General features: G+C 39.3%; 1 protein-coding gene across 6 annotated transcripts in view; it reads right to left on the bottom strand.

The window, feature by feature from the left end:
• Positions 1-4498: 4498 nt before the first annotated feature.
• NOL4 (nucleolar protein 4) overlaps positions 4499-21034 on the bottom strand; it is a 188655-nt gene continuing 172119 nt past the window's right edge. For 5 of the 6 annotated variants that reach the window (XM_027674424.1, XM_027674408.1, XM_027674416.1 and 2 more), the window contains 3 exons: positions 16427-16607; positions 12564-12644; positions 4499-6447 (listed from right to left, as the gene is read on the bottom strand). In XM_027674424.1, coding sequence (XP_027530225.1) covers positions 6254-6447; positions 12564-12644; positions 16427-16607 — 456 coding nt within the window. In that variant the 3' untranslated portion in view covers positions 4499-6253. Of the gene's footprint in view, positions 6448-12563; positions 12645-16426; positions 16608-20633; positions 20959-21034 lie in introns of those variants that run through there. The other variant, XM_027674443.1, reaches the window with a different exon arrangement.

Genomic DNA, 21034 nt, shown 5'->3' with positions numbered 1-21034 from the left:
AGGCCAGGTTGGACAGGATTTCAAGCGAAACTTGTTCCTGCCCATGGAGAAAGGTTGGACAAATGATCTTTGAGGGTTCCCTCCAACCCAAACCATTCTTTGATTATATGATTCTACCAGAATCTAAATGATTTGGTGTTCAAACTATTAAACTTTAGTCAATAACCATGTGGTAGTTTTTTAATGGAGCGTGATTTCAAGCCTTTTATCTTCATTGTTTGTAAGGTAACAGGATGACGAAGAACTTGGCAGGGAGACTAAATGGGATGTGCAGCCTTCTTGAACACCAAGCAAGTCAATCAAGTCCTTGAGTCTAAACAAAAAGGTGGATTTGCACTGTAGAGATTTCCCTACATAGCAGAAGAAATCTGAACTCTTAATACTGTAAACAAACAATACTAATAGTAATTTTTTAAAAAGGAGAAATCATATAATTTTATACTTTACCCTGAGACAATTAAATTTTCCAACTGTATGCTGAATATTAAAGATTTCTATTAAATCCTTAATTTTATTTTTGTTGTTATTTATAGTTGAAATTGATTAATATATATAGTTTAATATAGTATAAATAGACTGGACAGAGACATTAGCCCCCGTCTCTAATTATTAGAGAATTGCTCTGCAAGGTAAGCATTCCTTGGAGCTTGCAATTTTCAAATATCAGGGGCAGCCAATGAACATTTCTGATAAGGTGGCCTGCTGGCTGGGGCAGTAAGGGTTTTTCTCAGCTAGAAGCTATTCCTCTACAGAGGAAATCTTTCCCTCCCTGCTAGAGAATATGAGAGGAAATAAATAGGTCAAGCTTGTGGTGCTGAAGCACCGTTAGCTGGCAACCATAAATAAAATTAATTTAAAACAATTAAAGAGAGACATGTTTGGAAAATTAATAATACGTGTCTTTCCTATTTTTCTAGTTTTTCCTACTGCTTTTCCTGCTATGAGTGCTTCACTGTGTTGTGACTGAGCGTAAAAAAAAAAAACAACAGCACCAAGAACTGATTAGTAACCCTACAATAACAAAACAGCAGCCTTGCAGGAAAAAGGGAAAAATTAAATGACATAATTTTCCAGGGGAGCATTAGGAAAAACTTGAATTAAAAAGTTCTCTTCTAGAAAACCTTGAAAATTTGGTAACACTGTTTCTTTTTAATTAGCTACTGTAATCTGCCTCCCTGCTGAGTCAAGAAAACGAGGACAAGCCTATCCATTTGCTGGATCCTTCTCCCAACTCTCCTTACACCATAATTTTATAGTTGGCTTACCACAGCAAAGGTGTACTTACAAACCAAATTATATATATATATATATATATATAGTCATAATAATTAGAACTCTTCCTTTGTGTTTCCACACATCATTAGGAAAGGGAGTAAAAAATTTTGCATAAAATATCTTTCTCCATACTTGGAGAAATTAACTGAATTAGGTGGCACAATATAAAGTTTCTATTCACAAAGCAGTTAGTAATTTTACAACCTTTCCAGCTCCTCTGTGCTCCTTTATTCAGTGGTGAAAGAGATTTAAGCAGTTAATTTGGGTAGGGGTAAAAAACCATTTCTGTACCCTCTCCCACAACATTTGATTTAGTCCTGACAATGGAAAGGGGTCAACAGACCCAGGCATTCACAGGTGACTTCATTCTTGGCAACAAAAATGTGGGGGGAATTGTGGCGAGGTATGTGTCCAAAGTAGCCATTGCTTGGGGACCTGCTGGTGGGAAGTGGTGAGGAATTGCCTTTGCATCTCTTTTTTTCTTTTTTTATTCTTCACTTACTCAACCCACGTTTTTTCTCTCTCCTCTCCCTGTGCCACTGTGAGGAGTGAGCGAGAGGGTGAGTTACTACCTGCCTGCCAAGGACAACCCACTGGAGCCTCAAGCTGTTGTAGGCCATTTAGAAATTCTTACTAAATGCTTGCTCTGTTCCTCTGGTCTGCTATATCTGGTACAGCTTTATCTCTTTTACACATTATCAGAGACAGAATACCAGGCTGTGAACAACTGATCTTGTCTAGTACAGACATTTTATATTCTTACATATTTAATCCAGTAACCACCTGTATGTCATTGCTTGATTTCTGCCATTGTTTCACAATTCTTTTCCTTGTGCTGGTAAGTATTTTTCAGTAGTGGTTGGAGTTGGGACTAGCTCCTGACTCCAGGATCTACCAAGATCAGCTTTTCTTTATATAGAAAAACATATGTCTTCCTTATGAATGCCTCACAAGCCCTTCAAAGCCAAATTCAGAGGAGTTTCAACAAATTTATAGCAAGTCTTTTAACACAGTGCTAGGAACTTGAGAGATATTAAATTGTTCCTTATTCCAATAGAGTTTTACCAATAAAACTTACCTCCACATAAACTGTATTCATCAGGGACTCAGGTCATTACAGCAAGAATATTCAGTCACTTTAGTATAACTCTGTTTTCTAATTATTTTTATAGCCACAGTCATGTACGTGTTCATCTGCTTTCTCTCCTTCAGGAAATTTCTTCTCCATGCAGGATGGACAGCTTTAGCATATGTCAAATACTTGCTTACTTACTTACTTGCTTACCTATATGTAGTCTTTCTGTGGCTTTTGATACTCATCATGGCTGGTACGGTGGTGTTCTTCGATGACAGGTAGCAAGGTGCCAATCTGGATAAAAACTTTTGGCTCCAGATCTCTTTTCATGTTTTCTGACTCCAGTTTCCCAGCTGGCATTGAAAGCAGTAAACAAACCTGGTTAGTAGATAAGCTGGTCAGATTGTCTGCTCTCACAACCCAAAGTTGCATCAAAAGAAACTATCCACAGTGGCCTGTCCTACCAATGAAAACTACCCTGGAAATCAGGGAGAGAATGCTTTTCTGAAGGCAGCCTTAAGCTTGCATACTCAGGGGACATGCCCATGCTGGAAGGAACTGGCCTTATCCTAACAGCAATATTTAGACTGAGGTGATCAGGCGTTGGTTACAGAAGATGTGGATAAGAGAAAGAAATAACTCTGAGGTTATTGCTGGGTATCTGACTAAATAGATAGCTGGAGCCAGATCTTCTCCCCTTGTGCCTTTACTGCCTGAGAAGATTCAAAGCAGACAGATCAGGTGGCTCTGAGACCTGGATTCAGGAGACAAATTTAATTGCAATGCTCTAGATTTGCACACCCAAAGTGGACGGAGATTTACAGTCTCTTCTTCATAGGATAGGTCTGAAATTCAGTACCCTCTTAGAAGAAGAGGAAGTTAAAACTTCCTCTATGAATCTATGATCGTTCCAAAGAAGAGATGAATAAACCCAGCTGTAGAGTAAGAACTCCATCAGTCTGCTGGAATTTGGCACAGATAAACCACTTGAGGATACTGTTACTGTTGAGTATCTGCATGAGACTTTTGAGGAGGACATCAATTGCTCCTATAATTGAAGAAGGCCCTCAATATTTCAGAGAAGGCATGAAGAAGAAGAGTATATGTGTAGAAGACTTATTGTAGAACACACACTTGGAGAACTATCAAAGTAGGCTGGGAAGGGAGCAGGAGAAAAGGAGAGACTAGCCATAGACCTCAAAGGTTGTATGGTGACCCCCAATTTCCTACTTCTCCCTCAAGAGAATGAGTAATTGAGGGAGAAGAAAGAACAGCCAGAAGGTAGAACACTGAAGCAAATTTCTTACTTCATCGTCTAGCTTATTGGCCTTATCTGGATTTAGCAAGACAGCTTGAAAAGCAGTGAGGCTTTCCTGGCTGGCAAACAGCCTCTTGGACAAACTGCTGATTGCTACTTAGTTGGCAGTTCGAGGCACAATGCCTTGCACAACTGGACTAAGGAAACTTCAAAACCTAGGCACAGTTGTCAGTCTTCTCTGTGGAAGATGTATGCCAGAGCTTTTCTTTGGATGAGGCCAAGACAGTGACCTGGCAGAAGGTACCTGCTTCATCCCCTCCTGGCATGCAAGGGACAGAAGAAGGTGTAGATATTTAAAAGTGGAAGAGAGGAAAAAGGTGCATGGCTTTCAACAGGTTTTTGAATGCCTGGTGAGAGAAAAGTTGAGGCAACCTCACATCTCTGGTAGTGACAAGCTGTAAGCTTTCACAAGCATGGTGAGGTGATGTTAGGAACAAACACACCTCCCAAGTGATGGGTAGCAACTAGTAAGAATTTGCAGCGATATTCTCATATCCAAGAATAAGTGCCTCTAAAAAGACATCCAATAGATTTTTAAGAATAAAACTAGAGTGGCAAAATAGTGTTCCCTCCAGCCAACTTTAAATTATAAAATGCTGGTGAGTCGTTCTCCTGATTTATAGACCACCCACTTCTGCTCTTATTGAGGAAATTCTTCATCAATACAAAGCTCCAGCTAGATCAACCTACTGGATTTACTCAATAGTTTTAAGAAATGAGGTTTGAGCATCTGCATAAATTGGACAGAAGGCCCTTTTCCCTGTTTAAAGACAATAATAGTTATATCTTCAAATACTATTCAATTTAAATGTTATAATGTTTCACAATCATGTATTTAAACACAGAAATCTGTTTATTTACCCAAACAAAACAGAGGAAATGATTCCAGCCCTCAGGTTTTGAATTCTCATTTAAATATGTGAACATCAGTCCACAACTTAGAGATGGTTGTGTATCTATGTACCTCCAAAATACTCATATTTCATAGGCTTTTTCACATTAATATTCACCAACAGTATCACAAAAGTTCTTTTTCTTTTACATAACTGTAAGCAACAGTAATTCTAGAAACACTAGAGAAAAAAAAAGCATAGCAATGTCCACAGTTACAAGAAAAAGTGCACATTACTTGGTCACAATCACAGTCATTACTTGGAAAACTATATGTAACAAGTAGATATAAAATATCACTGATGCCTTAAACTCATTGTCAAAAACGGAATTACATAAAATTTTGTACATGAAATAAGGCAAATTCAGGAATGCACAAGAAACTTGTTATTCAACAAAAGCTAAACAGTAGAACAGATAGTACAGTAAGCATAAACTAAAGTACTTTTTTCTATATACTTAAAAAGAAGCCTGCCTTAGTGCACAAAGAAAACACCATTAATGTGTAATCAATATTATAAAATAAGAAATAGAGGGGTTGGGAAGAGTGGGGAAGGGGAGAGAATAGTTTTATTATAGTTGCAGCTGCATCCATTTACAGTTTTGTACAGGTTTTAGCTAGGCCTGGGAATTATACAAATTATACCAGAAGTGTCAATGACCTTCCTTGGTAAGAATTTTGTTTAAATTAAGGAAAAAAAATAAATACACACAAGAGTGCAAATTTTCAGATTGTCACTTGCAACCTCTTAACATTCATCATCTACATCCAATCACAACTAGAGGGACTTGTATAAGACAGCAGCAGTGATCATGGAGTTAGATGAGTTCACGGTAAGAAATCAATTTATCTTTTTTTTTCTCAACGATATGTCTTTTTTAAAAAATGCTCAACTCTTTATTAATTGCTAATAAAGCTGCAATATATTACAGAATGGAGTTGAGAATGGTATGAATGCAGGAAATGCATGCTTCTTTTGGAAGGTATTCCATAGATGACAATTTACAGTACACAGGGGAGGAATTATCCAGCATCAAGAGTTACTCGTTGTAGAAAGAATATGAAGTTGGGGAGAAGGGCATAGCTGGGGATTCAAGAGAGGAAGGGGGGACTTAAAATAGCTCCTCAAAACATTTTCAGGACCAGTGAAAAAGTTTACCAAAGTAAAAATGAAAAATCTTGAATGAAAACAAAAATCATTTGTCTTGGTTTTTTATAAAAATTACATTTTTTTAAAATACAAGATCCTTTTAATTGCAATTGTGCCCTGTAGCAACAGGACATTTGGCAATGTTTTGCCATATACTGCAGCTTTAAGTCCAATGAGTCAGTATCACATTCCACTAATATTGCACTTGGATCTTGAACCACTTTTTTGAAAAACCATCACAGCATCTTCTGTTTCCTCCACTTGTTAGAATGAGTTAATTCTAGCCACTTTTTCGATATTTATGCTGACACACTAAAACAAAAGCAATAGGCTGGACACAGTAAAGTACCTCGGAAATACCAGAGGTCGAAGTTCACTTGAAGCACCTTAACACATCACTTTATGGATCAAGAACAGTGTGGCAATATGGTAATTAACTCTCCTAAAAGACTGTGCAGTAACTGAAGTGTGTGCTCTGGGAAATCAAAATGTCATTAGTGGAAATTCTGAGATAAGACCAGGCCGGTGTGAAGGTCACATGACTCAGTTCTGCTGCAAAATAAGGTTTTCCAGTTCATCTGCAGAACGCAATAGAAATGCGGCTGATTCTCGATACCCTGCCACAAGCTGCCTCACTGCGTTTATTTCAGTTGGACTCAGCTGGGGTCTAGAGCTTGAACTACTGGAGGATCCAGAGCTGGTTGCTAATTGCCTCTTCATACTGAGATCTGTTGGACCTGCAGATAGCAAAGGAAAAGAAAAGAAGCTTCAGATCTGCTGTCAGAGGTGTTTCACAGATTTGTAGCTACAGATGCAGAGTAGTAAAATCTGCTCTCAGCTGAGTGTCAGTGAGAAGTAGGAGAAATAAGCAATAACTGTTCTGTTACCAGTTGCCTTGACAAGAACCACAGAGATTTATATTTATGTATCACAGACCCCACTTATGGAACATGAGGAGTAAGTCTGCTGCCAGCAGAAAACTACCCTCCAGGAGGGTATCCTAACAGAGTAAGCTACTTGCACCCCAGTACTGTCCTGGGATCTGATGCTGGTCAGCAGGCAGAAGGTTCGTCTCCTGTGCCTCCCCCAGCTCCAGCTGCCATTGTAGACTTCATGGCAATTTGTACACTTGAAATTTTTATCACAGAAAATCAAACTTATGTTTTCTAGATAGCTATTTTATGCTTCAATCAGCATGCGGCCAGATTGTGAATCCCTCGCAGACGAAGAAAAATGGTCATTCACATGACTAGCCTGACGCCGTCTGATCACTTACATAAATAGCTGCTCATGAATGAGATTAGGCTGGTGACAATCTGGCTGCTACAATGAGGAGTACGCTATCATCTGTGAGGGCTGCATACAGCTGGCAATATATTGCAAGGATCTTGTAAGGCCGGAACACTGACAAGAGAGTCTGTAGCAATCACTGTGTTGCATTGGCAGCTTATAGCAATATGCTTAGCACTTTTCCTCACAGAATATTCTCAAGACCACGTATGCTGCATGCAGAAGATAAGCAGTCCTGAGAGCAGTCTGCAGGTTACTGTGATCAGCAAAAAATCTGCCATCGTGAACTTCAGCTTTGCGTGGAATTTCCTTGGCCGTTTGATCAGTTATTAACCAGCTAAGATGCACGGTGCTTTTATGAAATGTTTGCATTTTCCACTTAACATATTTTTTCTTCTTGGAGTGTAAACTCGGACAGGTAGAATTGGACTGAGGACTTTTTAAAGCATACATAGAAGGATATGCTTGTATGGCAAGCATACCTATCAAGCAGTATATTATGCGTAAGTCTGGAAAATACTGCTCATTCATTTTGACAGCATAGCAAACCTATACTTTTGGCAGGCAGAAGATCAGACTAGCCTGACCTTAGTACTCTCCTGGAAATTTGGATCAAGCTATCCAAAGCAATGTATCTTATTTTCCAATGAGAAAAATTACACTGTTCAATTTGATTAGGACAACATATGTCAATGTCAAGGCTTCCCAGAAAAGACTGGAATAATTTAAAAATTTAGCATATTCAACTCTAGAAATGCAGAACACACCAATTTATATTCTGGAGGTTCTCCTAAATAATGCCACTAAATCACAAGATTCAAAAACAGACTCACAGTCTTGAGCACTAACGGAAAGAGAAGTCTGATTTCTAGAAGCTTAAGATCTGGTCATAAACCTTACTTTCTTTTATGTTCATGCAGAGGTACAGCTGAGACCACAAAGAATGCAGAGATTGCCACGTCCCCAGACTCACTGAAGTTAATGAAAAATCTTCCCTTGAGTGAATGAAAGCAGAGCTGGGACTATGAAAAGAAACTACTCAAACAGAAAGGGTCCTATTAGATCTGGCTTCCTACTATACAACTAGCATGAGCAGCACTTATCCTTACAACTGTATTATACAGTTTTACACTGGCATAAATGAACTGACTTTTAAATGACTTCAGTGTACAAAGGATAAATAAAAGGACAATTAGCTCAGTGAATTTGTTTCGGTGTGACCGCACACTGCAGGAAAACCATCACAGTGTGAAGAGGCTCAGAGGATATTTCTAAGTAAAATCCTAACCCAGCACAGAGAAGAATGGTATACAAATCACAAAGGCAGTTGGACTGAATGGTTGTAAGAAGCCATTAAAGTCTTCTATATTTATTGAGGAGGTAGTGAAAAAGCTACCACTGACATATTGAAGGCATTGTGCTCCATATGAACCTACTTTAACTTTTATGTTCTTTCCTTGACTCTCATTCATGTAACAGTCAAAACCACACACACACAATAACTGGCAGAACAGAGTTTCTTCAGCAGAGCGTATCTTTTTATGAGATGTACCTGAAGGGCTTTTCTCATTGGTAATCAGATTTTAAGTGAAGAGATAGGATATTGGTTTATTTCACTCATAGGTAGAAAATTCATGGAAATGTTCTTGGTTACATCTCTCAGGTTTTCCTTACAAAGCTGGTAACTCAAAACACTGCTCTGAGAGGAAAACTAGTAGAAGACCAGATGTACAGCATGCACAACATACTTGAAGTCCTCACAAGTCTATAGGGTCCCAAATTGAAGCTCTGGCCCTATATTCCTAAATGTCTGGATTAACTACTATGAGGAAAATTTTTTTAACTCTTCATAATGTTTATCTTTGCATCCCTGAAGGTACTAGAAATACCTGGACAGCAGTGTGTATACACAAGAGACAGTCAAGGCCCAAAACCATTGGTCTGGGAGATTTCTGTTGTATCAGAGCTCTTGTATACAAAGGAAATACGATATCTCAGATTTTAATTTACCCCAGCTACTTCAAACTATTTGCTGGTTTGTTTTGTTTTTTTTATTTCCTTATACTAGAAAAATAGGATTATGCTTCATTCCCCAACTCCTGCTTTGCATTTAACATGTCACAGTGCTGTCCTCCTTCCCCTCAAAGAAAAGCCCCTGAGGAAAAAAGCAAATAAATTCACACAGAGAGAAAAGTCTCCATGGCTATGGTTTTGGGACACTGACTACACCCATGCCTTTTCAGGAAGGGAAGCTACATGTGCTGGCAGAGAGCTGAACAGAAAGAGACCAAGCCATGCTTGATGTGGGGATAATGATTTTAGTTCTTTTAACTGTGTTGCATGACCCCTTCATCTCACCTTTAAATCTTGCCTATGAGAGCCCAAGCTTTATATCTGGGTGAATATCTCACTCAGAGATTAGTCCCAGGATGTATTATATTGGTCTCAGCTTTCAATAGCTATGAGAGACACTTACTGGCAGTAATAGAGATTCTCAAAGATTGTCCAGGCTGCTAAATACTAAGATGCTATAACTTATTTGTAGCTTCATCAGTCATATCTGGTCACTTAGAAAATAAGAAATAAGTACACCTTGTTTTCATACTGCAGATTTTTTTCTGTGTAATTTTATGCAAATCAACCACTGAAACACAGAAACCTAAACCTTACTAACATCTATCACATCTCTTTAACCAGACTAATAAATCACAGGTATTCTAGAAGGCTTAAAATAGCTAGTTAAGGTAGACACTTCATGTACATCTATCTCTAGAAGCCATCACTACAGATGACTAAATCTGGAAAAAGCTGAACAGCTTCACTTCTTCTTTTAATTCACTTCATTTCTTTTAATAACTATCTTTACTATTTCCTCAATGTACTTAACATTATTTATTAAGCTCCCAGTCCTCACAGGAACAAGGAAGTGTATACTTATACAGAGGGTAATCTGAATATTTTTGTAGTGAATTTTGCAGTGTCAGGTTCCTCCAAGGTGTTATTGCACATTTTAGCATACTGCTTCCTATTCTGGAGCACTTCACAGCAATTAAAAATCTTGATTCCCAACATTATCAGGTTCCACAATGTCTGTGTGTGCAAGCAAAGATTAATCATACATCACAGAGATTAAGACAGGAAACTTCGTTTTCTTTCTTTGTTACTCTTTGTGCATATTATTATAATGCAAAATTGTCACCTCCCATGTTTTTATAACAACACAACATTCTCCCAAGCAGTGGGGTAAACAAATTGCTGAGATGGATCCTTTCTTTCATACTCTTTCAGAAGACTAAAGTATTGTTGCTCTGCCTCTTGTTCAGGCCACCCTATTGACACTTTAACATGGGAATATTTTTTATTTACTACCTCTGTTGAGTTACGAGGACCTAATTTCCCCTGTGAGGTGAAATTGTTCTTGTTGGAGCCACATCAAGATGAATATAAAACTCTAAAAACCCACTTCATGTGCTAGACAAACATTTATCAAATTAGCTGCTAAGAATGTCTGCCATTAAATACACTGTGGAACAAATGGCTTTTCTGTAAATTGCAAGACTTTAATGGAACTAGTTATTGCCTCATGCACTACCCATTACCAACGTGATTTATATCAAATTCCAAAATATGGGTCAGATGTAGATGTGCTGATACTGATTGCTTAGACACTATCAACTGTCTCAGCAAAATTCCCTTAAGAATTGTATGTTGTCACTGGGTAGCTACCAATCTCATAATTAACAACTACTGAAAGAATAATAAATGTGTCAGTGACTCTCAAAATGCTTATCACTATTGTAGATAATAATGTAGAATCAAAAAATAATTTTAAAAAGCTTTATGTACTTAAGCATCTGTGCTTCTACATTTTCATTAATAGTAAAGCAACCTTTTTCATCAGTGAAGATGCAAAAAGCAGTGACACTTATTTATAGAAAAAATACATTTGCCTATGCTTTGAAATCTTTTGTGTGTATCTTTTCTATGGCACCTATTCTCCTCTCCCCATTTTTCCCCATGAGTGGCTTTAGAAGAGAGTATATACTACATTCTCATATACTCCAAGAAAACTAAATTAAAAAAAACTATCAAAGTATGCTATCTTTTTCTCAATATCAGATGTATTTATTATAGCAAGAATGTTTCATTGTGATATTATGCATCTGTCAATGTTTCTTTTCCTCCTGCCTTCAAACAGAGCAGATGTTCCTAAAAATATTGTTTCAAGTGCCAAGAAAAGAGGGATTAATAAATTGGACCTTTTAAGCTTCTTTCTCCCTTCTATACATTTCCCTCTGGAAAACATGCCTTCAGCTAGTTTTGCCTGAGGAAAGAGATATGAAAACACAGAAATGCCTACAGCCACTGAACATCATTCAAAAATACTGGTCTGTGATTAAATGATTATGTGAGATCCTTCCTATCCACCACAGGGGTTTAATTATGTGCCATATATCTGTGTTACCTTAACAATTGTCTCTTCAGCTTTGCGCAGAGGCAGAAAAGTAGGATATTGCCCAATGTATCCACAGACATTCCATTTCCATTCCTATAGTGGAAACAGACTAACACTTGCATGTGCCATGTATCTAATAATTTGAAGAGGATGAGTAAGGAGGAAGAAGAATCCGGGGAAGATTTTAATTCAGAATTCATCCAGCATTTCCCAGCAAGAATCTCCCACCTTTGCCAAAACGTAGGTCAAACCATTTAACTTCTTCCAACCCCATGTTTTGTCTTTTTTTTAAAATGGGATTAAATACACTGTCCCAGATTCCTAACTCTATTACTCTTGTTCTGTGTTTCTTCATGCTCTCGGTTCCAGCTGTGTCAGAGATAAGCTGCGTTGTCTTGATGTCATCTGAGAACACAGAAGACTGTGCAAGAGTAGAGGTATAAAGAAGAGGTGGAGAGAGCAACCACAGCAAAAATCTCATTCAACCTGGCTAGCCAACCTGTGGGTAAAACAGTCAGCACTTTAAAAATTAGTTTCGTACTGGATATTCTCATCTGGCTTTTTTTTTTCCCCTCCTACTTTATACCTAAGAAGCCTCTGTTGATAATGCAAATGCCAAGATTTTACAGAAGGTTAAATCTTTACCAAATTTGTAGGTGGGGAAAGGAGGCATCTTCCCTAACTGTCCCATGCAAGAGTGGACAAGAGTGCTCAGCACTCCTTTCCCTGCCCCAGAGCAGCACGGCCATGTTGATGGCTGGGGCTTAGCAGAATCTGCTCTAGGAGCTTCCCCCAGCAACCCCATCTTCTTCAGCAAGGCTGCACCATCTGAAGGGCCAGGAGCCAGGAGGACTGAGAAGGCTGACTGGGACATGGGTAAGAGGCTTGACTAAAGCAGGGAACAGCTGGGAGAATGCAGCTTTTCTGGGCCTCTGGATGGGAGCAGCAGGGAGGGGTGACCAGTGTGGTGGGAGTCCAGCAGCTACTGGCTGGACCACTGGGCCGCTGGTCATGGTCTGCAGGCCTGCCAGTGAGAGAGGAGGCGGAGGATTTGGCTCAGGATTTGCTTGTGGTGTGAACATACTTGGATTCAGCCAGAAGACTCACCTGAGCTGGAAGGGGACTGGACGTTTGTGGTGCCAGGGATGCAGTGCTGAGTTGCGGCTGTGGTGGAGGTAGGCTGCAGATCTGTATAGAGAAATGGAGACACAACAGCTGCTTTGTCTTACCATGACACAAGGGCATGTCCTGCAAGGCCAGTCTGACATTGAGTCTGAAACACCCTCCTTTTACACACACAAAGGGAAATGACTGATATTTCTGCCTAGAAAACCAGACAATGATGCAAAAGAAACAGCCCCAAATCACCTTCAGGAAACCCGGCAATGGCAGTAGAAACACTTTCCACACCTCTTAAAGAAAATGTACTTCAGGAATTGAAGTGTCTGTGAAGAGCATTACTCCAACAAGCCCGACATGACTTTGGAGAGTGCCAACAGCTGACAGTCATCAGGAGAGGGCAGACAGAGACCCCCTGAGCAGAAACACATGGGGAGACAAGCCAACACACACACATCCAACACCCCCCCTCCCCCCACCAGGAGAGGCTCAGGCAGCACGTAGGGACTTAAGCAGCTCCTGGCAGCAGCAAGAGATTTTGCTCCCAAACAGTATCTCCTGTCCTCACCCTCCTGCCCTCAAGCTGGGCGTTCTTCCAAGCTCAGTCCAGGTGTGATGCAGCGGGGCCAGCCTTTGTGGCTGGCTAGGAGCTGGCAAGAAAATTTTGTTTACCCCTGCTGAACTATTCCACCTTGGAGGTTCTCCATTCAGTTCTGTAGCAGGAACTACATTAGCCTTAAAGAAAGAGAGCTATGGAAATCCACCCTTCTCAAAGAGCAGCTCTTCTTTAACATCTACAGGCTGACGGATTCTGTCAACCCACAGATTGCTTGCTGAAGGTTTCCAGCTGAGTTGGATTGGCCTAAAAAGTTTAAAAGAGGGGGAAAAGACGCCTTGGTGCTATAAGCCCAAAGCTTTTCCTTCTGTGTTTTTTCCCAGCCCATAATAAAGGCGGGGTCACTGTACAAGCTGTTGCATTCTGTTTGCTCATATTGAGCAGTTGCATGAAGGCTTGCCCCATACAGTTGTGTAAGGAGCTAATTATGGCTCTGTAATTAGCCATGTGGAAGGACAGACCTCCCCATGCGGAGGGAAGCACTGCAACAGCAGGCACAGAAAGGTCCCTGAGCCAGAGCCACCAAACAGTTGGGTGAACAGATAGCTAAGTCTGTAAGATCAGGGTAGGGATGAACTTTATAGAGAGGAAATAACCAAATTAAATGAGTCACAGAATAAAAAATACATGCATCAGTTGGACTACTAGATAAAGAGCTAATTGGACACATTTATTATAGTACTGTGGGGGAGGGTCCAGAAATAGCTATTCAAGCAGTGAGTTTTAGATAGCTATTGCAACTTTTTTGTGTTTTAGCAGATACACGAAACCAGACCATATTTGTTTATACACACTTTCTGACTGTGGTGTGTATTTATTTTTACACTAGAAGAACATCTGTAACTGTGACAAGAACATTTCATAGGTTACTATATTGGAAAGGGAATGCATTCTTAAGTTACTTCTTAGGTATTGAAAACAATTTGCAATCAAATATCCTGTTCTCCAAAGAAATAAATCATTAACTATCATAACAGCCTTGCATATTTGGAAGAAGAGTCCTTGAAACAGTGTAATGAGGAGACTGTGAGGTCTATCAGGTGGGCAATGTTTATCCCTCTCAATTGCAACTCCATCCACTCCTTTTAGCTACAAATGGACATATTAGAGAGGATTGACAGGTCCCAAAGAACTGGCCTCCAAGTCTTCCCATTTCTCCTGTAGGGAAACCAGCTACCAGAGCCAGAGCAATTTACCCTTAATAGCTAAGAGATAATTAGGTTGGTTACTGATTGCTTTTGTGCCAATGAAACTAAGAAATTGATGGAGTTGCCTTTCCACAACTTTCCTAATGATCTTTCTGAAACGGCAAGTGGGTCACAAATCAGCACCTCATTAGACTGTTACCATCAACAACTGATTCAAAGTCCTGGCACACAGACTTTTGGTTCGTGGAGCTTACATACTTTGGATCCTGTAGGATCCCCGTAGAGAAGACAGACACCTTTGCACAACCTTCCAACTATGCACAGCCATACAGAAGAGCTCACTGGTCTTCCAGAGTAAGAGGACATACAGACAAAATTTTCCAGTACAAGTAGGGAAAGGCAAGGAAAAAGAAAAGTTTGAGCATATCTGTATGCAAACCTATCTTGAGCTTTAATTGTGAAAAAATATTGGAGTTGCCTATGTTAAAAGTACAAAGAAAAAGTTGCTTCTAATCAGAAAGCAACACTAATTTATAGCATTGAATTTGTACCTCATTTTTTAAAACTGTATGCTGAAGATTGCCTAAATCCCATAATTCACTGAAAAATGGGAGTTATGAAAATGTATCCTATTACAAGATGTTTGAAGGGAAAAACAAGTACACAAACACAGGCTTTTGCTGACAAATAACACATATGAAGTTTAATCCTACTCTTAGTTGGGTAAAGGGCAACTGCCAACTGTTTTCAGTGAGAACTGGCTTGGATCCTCTCTGGTCACAATGTAAAAGACAATTTTAAAGTTCTTGTACATTTTTGCAAAACAACAGATTTCCATAGCCTGTCTTACTCTTAGAAAAATATTTGATCAGAGACCATATCCAGTACCTCAATGTGCTTTTCATGCATATGGAAACACTTGTAATCATGATTCAGTCTCTTTAAGTCAAAGACTTTTGACAACTAAAACGTTATTTTTTTAAAACCTGTTGAAAACTTGAAGCAAATCATTCACAGATCTTTGAGAATTTTGAGGGTGGGGGGTGAGGAAGCAGACATGACTGAAGGTGCCCAGGACACCACATACCAATATCTCCTTGCAGGCTGCAGCTCTGACAGCGTTTTGAATATTGCTGAGCATGCTGAATATAGAGGCTGTAGCTGAACAATTATCATCTTGCCTAAGTCAGCCCATCTACCTGAAAAGGCACTCTTGTCAGTCAGAGAGGGATCAGCCAGGGCAAAAACCCAGGGATTTCTCCATCCTCTGAGATATTTTTTTAAATACAGTTCTTGGAAGCAAAAGACCATCAGGTTTCCAGAGTAATCACTTTTCTCTGACAGAGAGACAACACCCTTCTTATCAGAAGGTTATTGCTTTAAAATTGTATCAACTCAATATGAAGGACTATTTCAAACAAATACTACAAATTGCTTGAATTTGTTTGTTACAAAAGTATGTCAATGTCAGAAGAAAGGAATGTTGTCTAAATAAATGACACCAGTGCTTTTTTCAGGGGGCATACAATCTCGTGGTGACACATATTTACCTGCATCATCTTTAGTTTAGAGTATAAATGGATATCCTGATTTCTCATTTAACACTAGGTATGCCAGATCCTTATCTGCAGTAAACTAAAGCAGCTGGTGAGACCACATGAGAAATCTACATCAATTCATTTATGTTACACAATATAGAGTTCAGGATTTTCAAACTTGAGCCAAAAAGAAACTACTGGCCTCATTTTGTGATCAGCATAGGCAAGGACAATTATGACAGTGTAGGCTCTCATAAAGTCACACAGATCAACTGAAGGTCTAACCTGGCATTTTTTTTACTCAGCCATGTTGGAGACTTATGGTTCAGTCTTGCCCTATTGTGCATTATTCCCCTGAAACTGAAAGGAGATTAGCATGCAGTGAGCAAGTATTTTGCTCAGCAGTAGCTGTTTGCAGGATTCTGTTCCTGCTCATTATGTTATAATAGCCTATGGATATTGAACCCCTTGGACTAGCTTTTTGTACAGCAGGGGGAAACATACACATGAGCACATATACACACAGGCACATTTTGTAAGGAAACTCACCACTGCTAGAAGCATCACTGAGATTTAGCAGCCCTCCTCCGAGTCCTCTGTAACTATGGTAACTGTAGGTCCCGTTGCCGTTGATGTACAACACCTCCTGTGTGCTGGAAACAGCTGATGTTGAGTAAGTGACCTGGGCTGGCTCCTGTTTGTACTGCTTGTCAGCTGGAGCAGCCTCGTCCTACAAAAAACAAGGAAAGGTTTTGAATTATTGTTACATTTCTACCTTGCAGGAGAGAGTCTTTTCCACTGTTAAGACTCTACATCTATTGCTTTCGGAAAAGTATAATACACGTTAAACAAGCACAGATATGTTTCTGATTGACCAAATATCAGCTGAAAAGAAACAATGGAAACAAGCAAGACTAGAGGTTTCCTAAAAACCTGATAATATTCATTTATTTGTGCTCCACAAGCCAACTATACTGTTTCTCAATTGAGAAGATGTACCTTCTCACTGAAGAGCTCACAGCCTTCTGCAAAACCCAACTCTGTCCAGAAATAGTGGGAAAGGACTGGAAAAAGCCATTGCTTCCTGAGTACCAGAGTGACTCTTCCAAGTCAGAGAATCACATATTTCTCAATAAGATAAACTAATACAAATGCACCAACTACCTATTCTGATGTATCAGTTTCAGAAATGACAGAGGGAATAGAGGAATGGAATAAAAGAGCATTTCGTATGTTTGGCGAAGGCTGAGTGAGCGTCCTTCCACACAAAGGCCAAAAGGTAGGGATGCTTCTACCCATTCTGTGTATGAGCCGTGGATGTTTGCACACTATGAGTTTTATTCAATGCTCCCTTAGAGCATTTGCCTCTTAGAAAATCACATAATATTTAACAGAATAGCACAACAACCTAAATCTTCCCCTAAAGGAGATCATGTTTCAGGTGAGAGTGTATTTTTCCGCATCTGCACTTACTGTAGCTACTGCTTAGAGCACCTCACCTCCACTCATTATCACAGAATGTCCCTGTGGCAACTTCAGTAATGACACGTGAAAAAAAAAGAAAAGCATTAAGAGAAGATTTAATGCATTTTAGTAGTTGGAAACAAGGAAAACCATCAGTGTGTGACTGCTCATCCCACTACAGGGACCTGAGTGCCAGATTTTCTATTTAGTCTGCAAATGTATTTGAACATTTTCTTTGTTTCTTTTAAGTTTTAGACTTTTTTTATGAGTCTGATTTCACACTTCCATCTGATGAAAATATATTTCAGTGATTTAAATAAGATGAATCTATGGAAGATCTGTATTTAAAAGACCTTTTCAGAGTAGTTAGCTGAAAAAAAAATCTGCTGGAATTATCTTCCCCTTGTGTAAGATTTTGTCCTTTTTATGCCTCTGTCTTCTGCACAACCCTTTTATGGTTGCTAAATATACCAAACATTTTAAGAATGCTATAAAATATAGCATCTGAAACCTTTTCTACAGTTTTTACTTAGAGAGATCAGATAGTTCAAACAGTGTCCAGTCTCTGTGCTGAAGCAAAAAGGGTTGTGAAGGAACTTTCCTGTATGCATTATAAGTTGTTGGTTCCACTCTCGCATAAGACACTACCAAGTTTTCCGAGTTGAAGACACCCCTGTCTTGCAGATATTTATTGGTGAAAGAGACTTAGGCACAGTTGACAGGAGAAAGTATGTATATTATTAAGAGAAATTTTAATATTTAATACAGAACACTGAACCATCACACAATTAATTCCATAAACAATAAGAATGGGGCCTCTTGGGTACTAATACAGGCTAAGGCAAAGCTTTGCATTTTTAAGAGAGTTGGCCAAAGTGGTCTCCTCAGCATATTCTTAAGTAATAATAATCTTAAACAAATGGCCAGAATTGCAACATATTTCTGCCAGAAATTCAACTTTATTATAATTTACCTTTTATCTCCAAAGGTCATTGCTGCCTCTTACAAGAGAAAATGTATTATTTTCTCTGTGAATATTCATAAGCTATACAGCAAAGTTCTATCTTGGCAACATAGCTTAACTCATGGTCCAAAACTTTATCACTCTCAACACTCAGATGTTCTGTATCCTTATGTCTAAAACTAGATGATACTTCCTGCCATAGGCTCACTCAGGGCCTCATTTTATTTTCAGATCAATCAGGGATCTTCTGCAAATTTATCAGGACCTAAACTGTGTTCAAGGGGTGGAGTGCAAAGAGGAATAACTCCTACAGCTGAGCAGAGTATATCAGGGCCTGTCTCCTTATCCTCACGGGAGGACATCCCCACCCACAAATCTGCTGTCCCCGAATTTCTGTGTCCTCCAAAGCACCTCTAGTCAGTGCACTGAAGCCCTAAATGTGAGTTCCTTGCAGAGTGGATGCACTGAGCTTCCAACAAAGCAAAGAATGCAAAGCCTGGCCGGAGGACACAGCAAGGGTGCTTGGTGCACCTTGGTGCACACCAGCCTATGTGCCAGAGCACACGGCCAAGAAGTGGGAGACAAGAGTTCTGGCTCCTTGTTGCAGTACATGGTGAAGAGGCAGAAAAATCGGGATGCAAGGTCTCTACTGGCTGTGGTGAGGAGGGGACCTGAACTCAGAGCTGCCATCTCCTAGCAACCAGGCTCAAAGCAAAACTGCAGTGGGAGTCATTGCTGAAGCTCTGCCACCGTGTAGAAAGAAGTGCACAATTCATAGGGACACAAAGATAGCAAACAAAATGGGAGCATGACTCAGTTCCCTTTCAGAAGTGCTGCCCTGGGAGGCTTCCAGCTCTGCTCCCTTCCAGCTACTCCCTAACACAAAATTCACAAGCTGCTCTAAAGCCAGAAATCCAAGGCTGGAGCTGTGCGGCTGAAGGGGGATCTTTGTAGAGAAGTAATTGCAGCCCTATGCAACACCATGATGTGCCGTGGGCTGGGGCTTTAGATGGAGTCCAAGTATGGTGGTGGGGAAGGCATTCCTCAGGGAGGTGAAAGGGATCAAGGATGATGCCGAGTCTCAGACTCGTGGTGCTACGTATGAGCTCTAATCTGTCCACCTCTATAAAAAAGGCATCTTCTAAATATTACATATATTTTTAAAGAGTATACCGATACCAACTTATTCATCACTGTCCCTAAGTGATGAATAAGTTGCCATACATTTCAGATATTAAATCCGATCCTTAACTAAGTGTTTACTTCAGTACTTCAGGATAACCAAATGCAGAAGCAGGGTAGAATTTTTGGCAAGCTTTTTCTGGGCAGGCTCAGGTGTCAGCCCTACTGGTAAGATTACGAACCATTAGCCCGGTCCGAGGCATTTAGGTTTTGCCTTTCATATATTCCCCTGGGACTTGAAGATTTTTTGGAAATGTTTTGTACTTCAAAAGGCAAAACTGTGTCATTTTTCCTTGCAACCATAGCAAGGATAAAGAAGCCAGGTTCTTTTTTCTTGGGGAGAGAGAATATGAATATCATATTCACTTTTGTATATCTGAGATTTATTCTTCACAGATTCATTCTCTTCTTTCTTCTCATCTGAATTGCCTTTTATTTTAAACTAATGTAGAAATTAAATATAGTGGTGTTCCACTGAGATTGATTCCACTGAGAACTGAGATTTTTGAAATATTCTGTTAGTCATTCAGCACATCTTGTTTCTCTTTATATAATGTTTACACTGGAAAGGCTTATTTATTTAAAATGTTATTTTAAAAATACTTTCATTTAATAATAACCATTAACATTTAACTAACCATTTAGTAATATGTTTGACCTAACTACCTGGAACATACACTGTTGTAATTCATAACAAATTGATTAAGCCTTTGTAGTGTTAACTAACAATTTTTTAACTATTTATAATTTATCTTTAATAAAAAGTATGAACAAGTTGCAGATAAAACATTTGTTCATCTAGAATTTGACACACACTATCATAATTTTGTATATGGCAATGGAAATAAGTCATCCTAACGATATCTCTCTTCTGAATTTATTTTGGAGGAGAAGCAATTTAAGTCTTGAGCATATCATCTGGAAAATTATGGAAATCGCAGAAATGGAAAAATACCTTTTGGGTACAAAACATGCTAAAATAAAAATTTTTCTGTTGTCTTGAAGCATGAAGTTCTTACTGTGATCCTCAACTTGATATATACCGGAGATGCTTATGTCTCAGTTTTATGTCAAGGTCTGTACTAGGAGAACACAATTTTTTCCAAAAAAAAGCAGACCGAAACAATTAATTTGATTTTATTTTGAATCATGGAAGCAATTTAGTAGCTCCCTAAGGACAGTACATACTAAGAAAAGATTCCATGAACTGTATACTGAAGAAACCCTGCTCTGCTCTGACAGATATTCTGAGCAGCAAATGAATAGTTCACAGAGGAAACACCATCTACAGCAACACAGATGCTAGTGCAGATTGTCAGGACTGTGGTACAGAGAGCAAGGCTTGCTGGCAGTTCCCAGCCTCCTGTTCTCCTGCCAGCAGAGGCACAGCACACATCTCTTTTCAAAAAGTCATGGAATCACCTTTAGCAATATCACTGATCCTTTTTGTTCCTCATCTCCTTCACCACCACTAAAATAATAACAAAAAGCAATAGTTTGTTAAAATAAAAAGCCCTGGAAAATCTGTGCTTTGCCGAGTTTTGATC

This window comes from Neopelma chrysocephalum, unplaced genomic scaffold, assembly GCF_003984885.1.
Source record: "Neopelma chrysocephalum unplaced genomic scaffold, ASM398488v2 Primary Assembly neopelma1_22, whole genome shotgun sequence".
Lineage (NCBI taxonomy): Eukaryota > Metazoa > Chordata > Aves > Passeriformes > Pipridae > Neopelma > Neopelma chrysocephalum.
The sequence above is the reverse complement of the archived record's forward strand: the minus strand, read 5'-3'. Positions and strand labels throughout refer to the sequence as shown.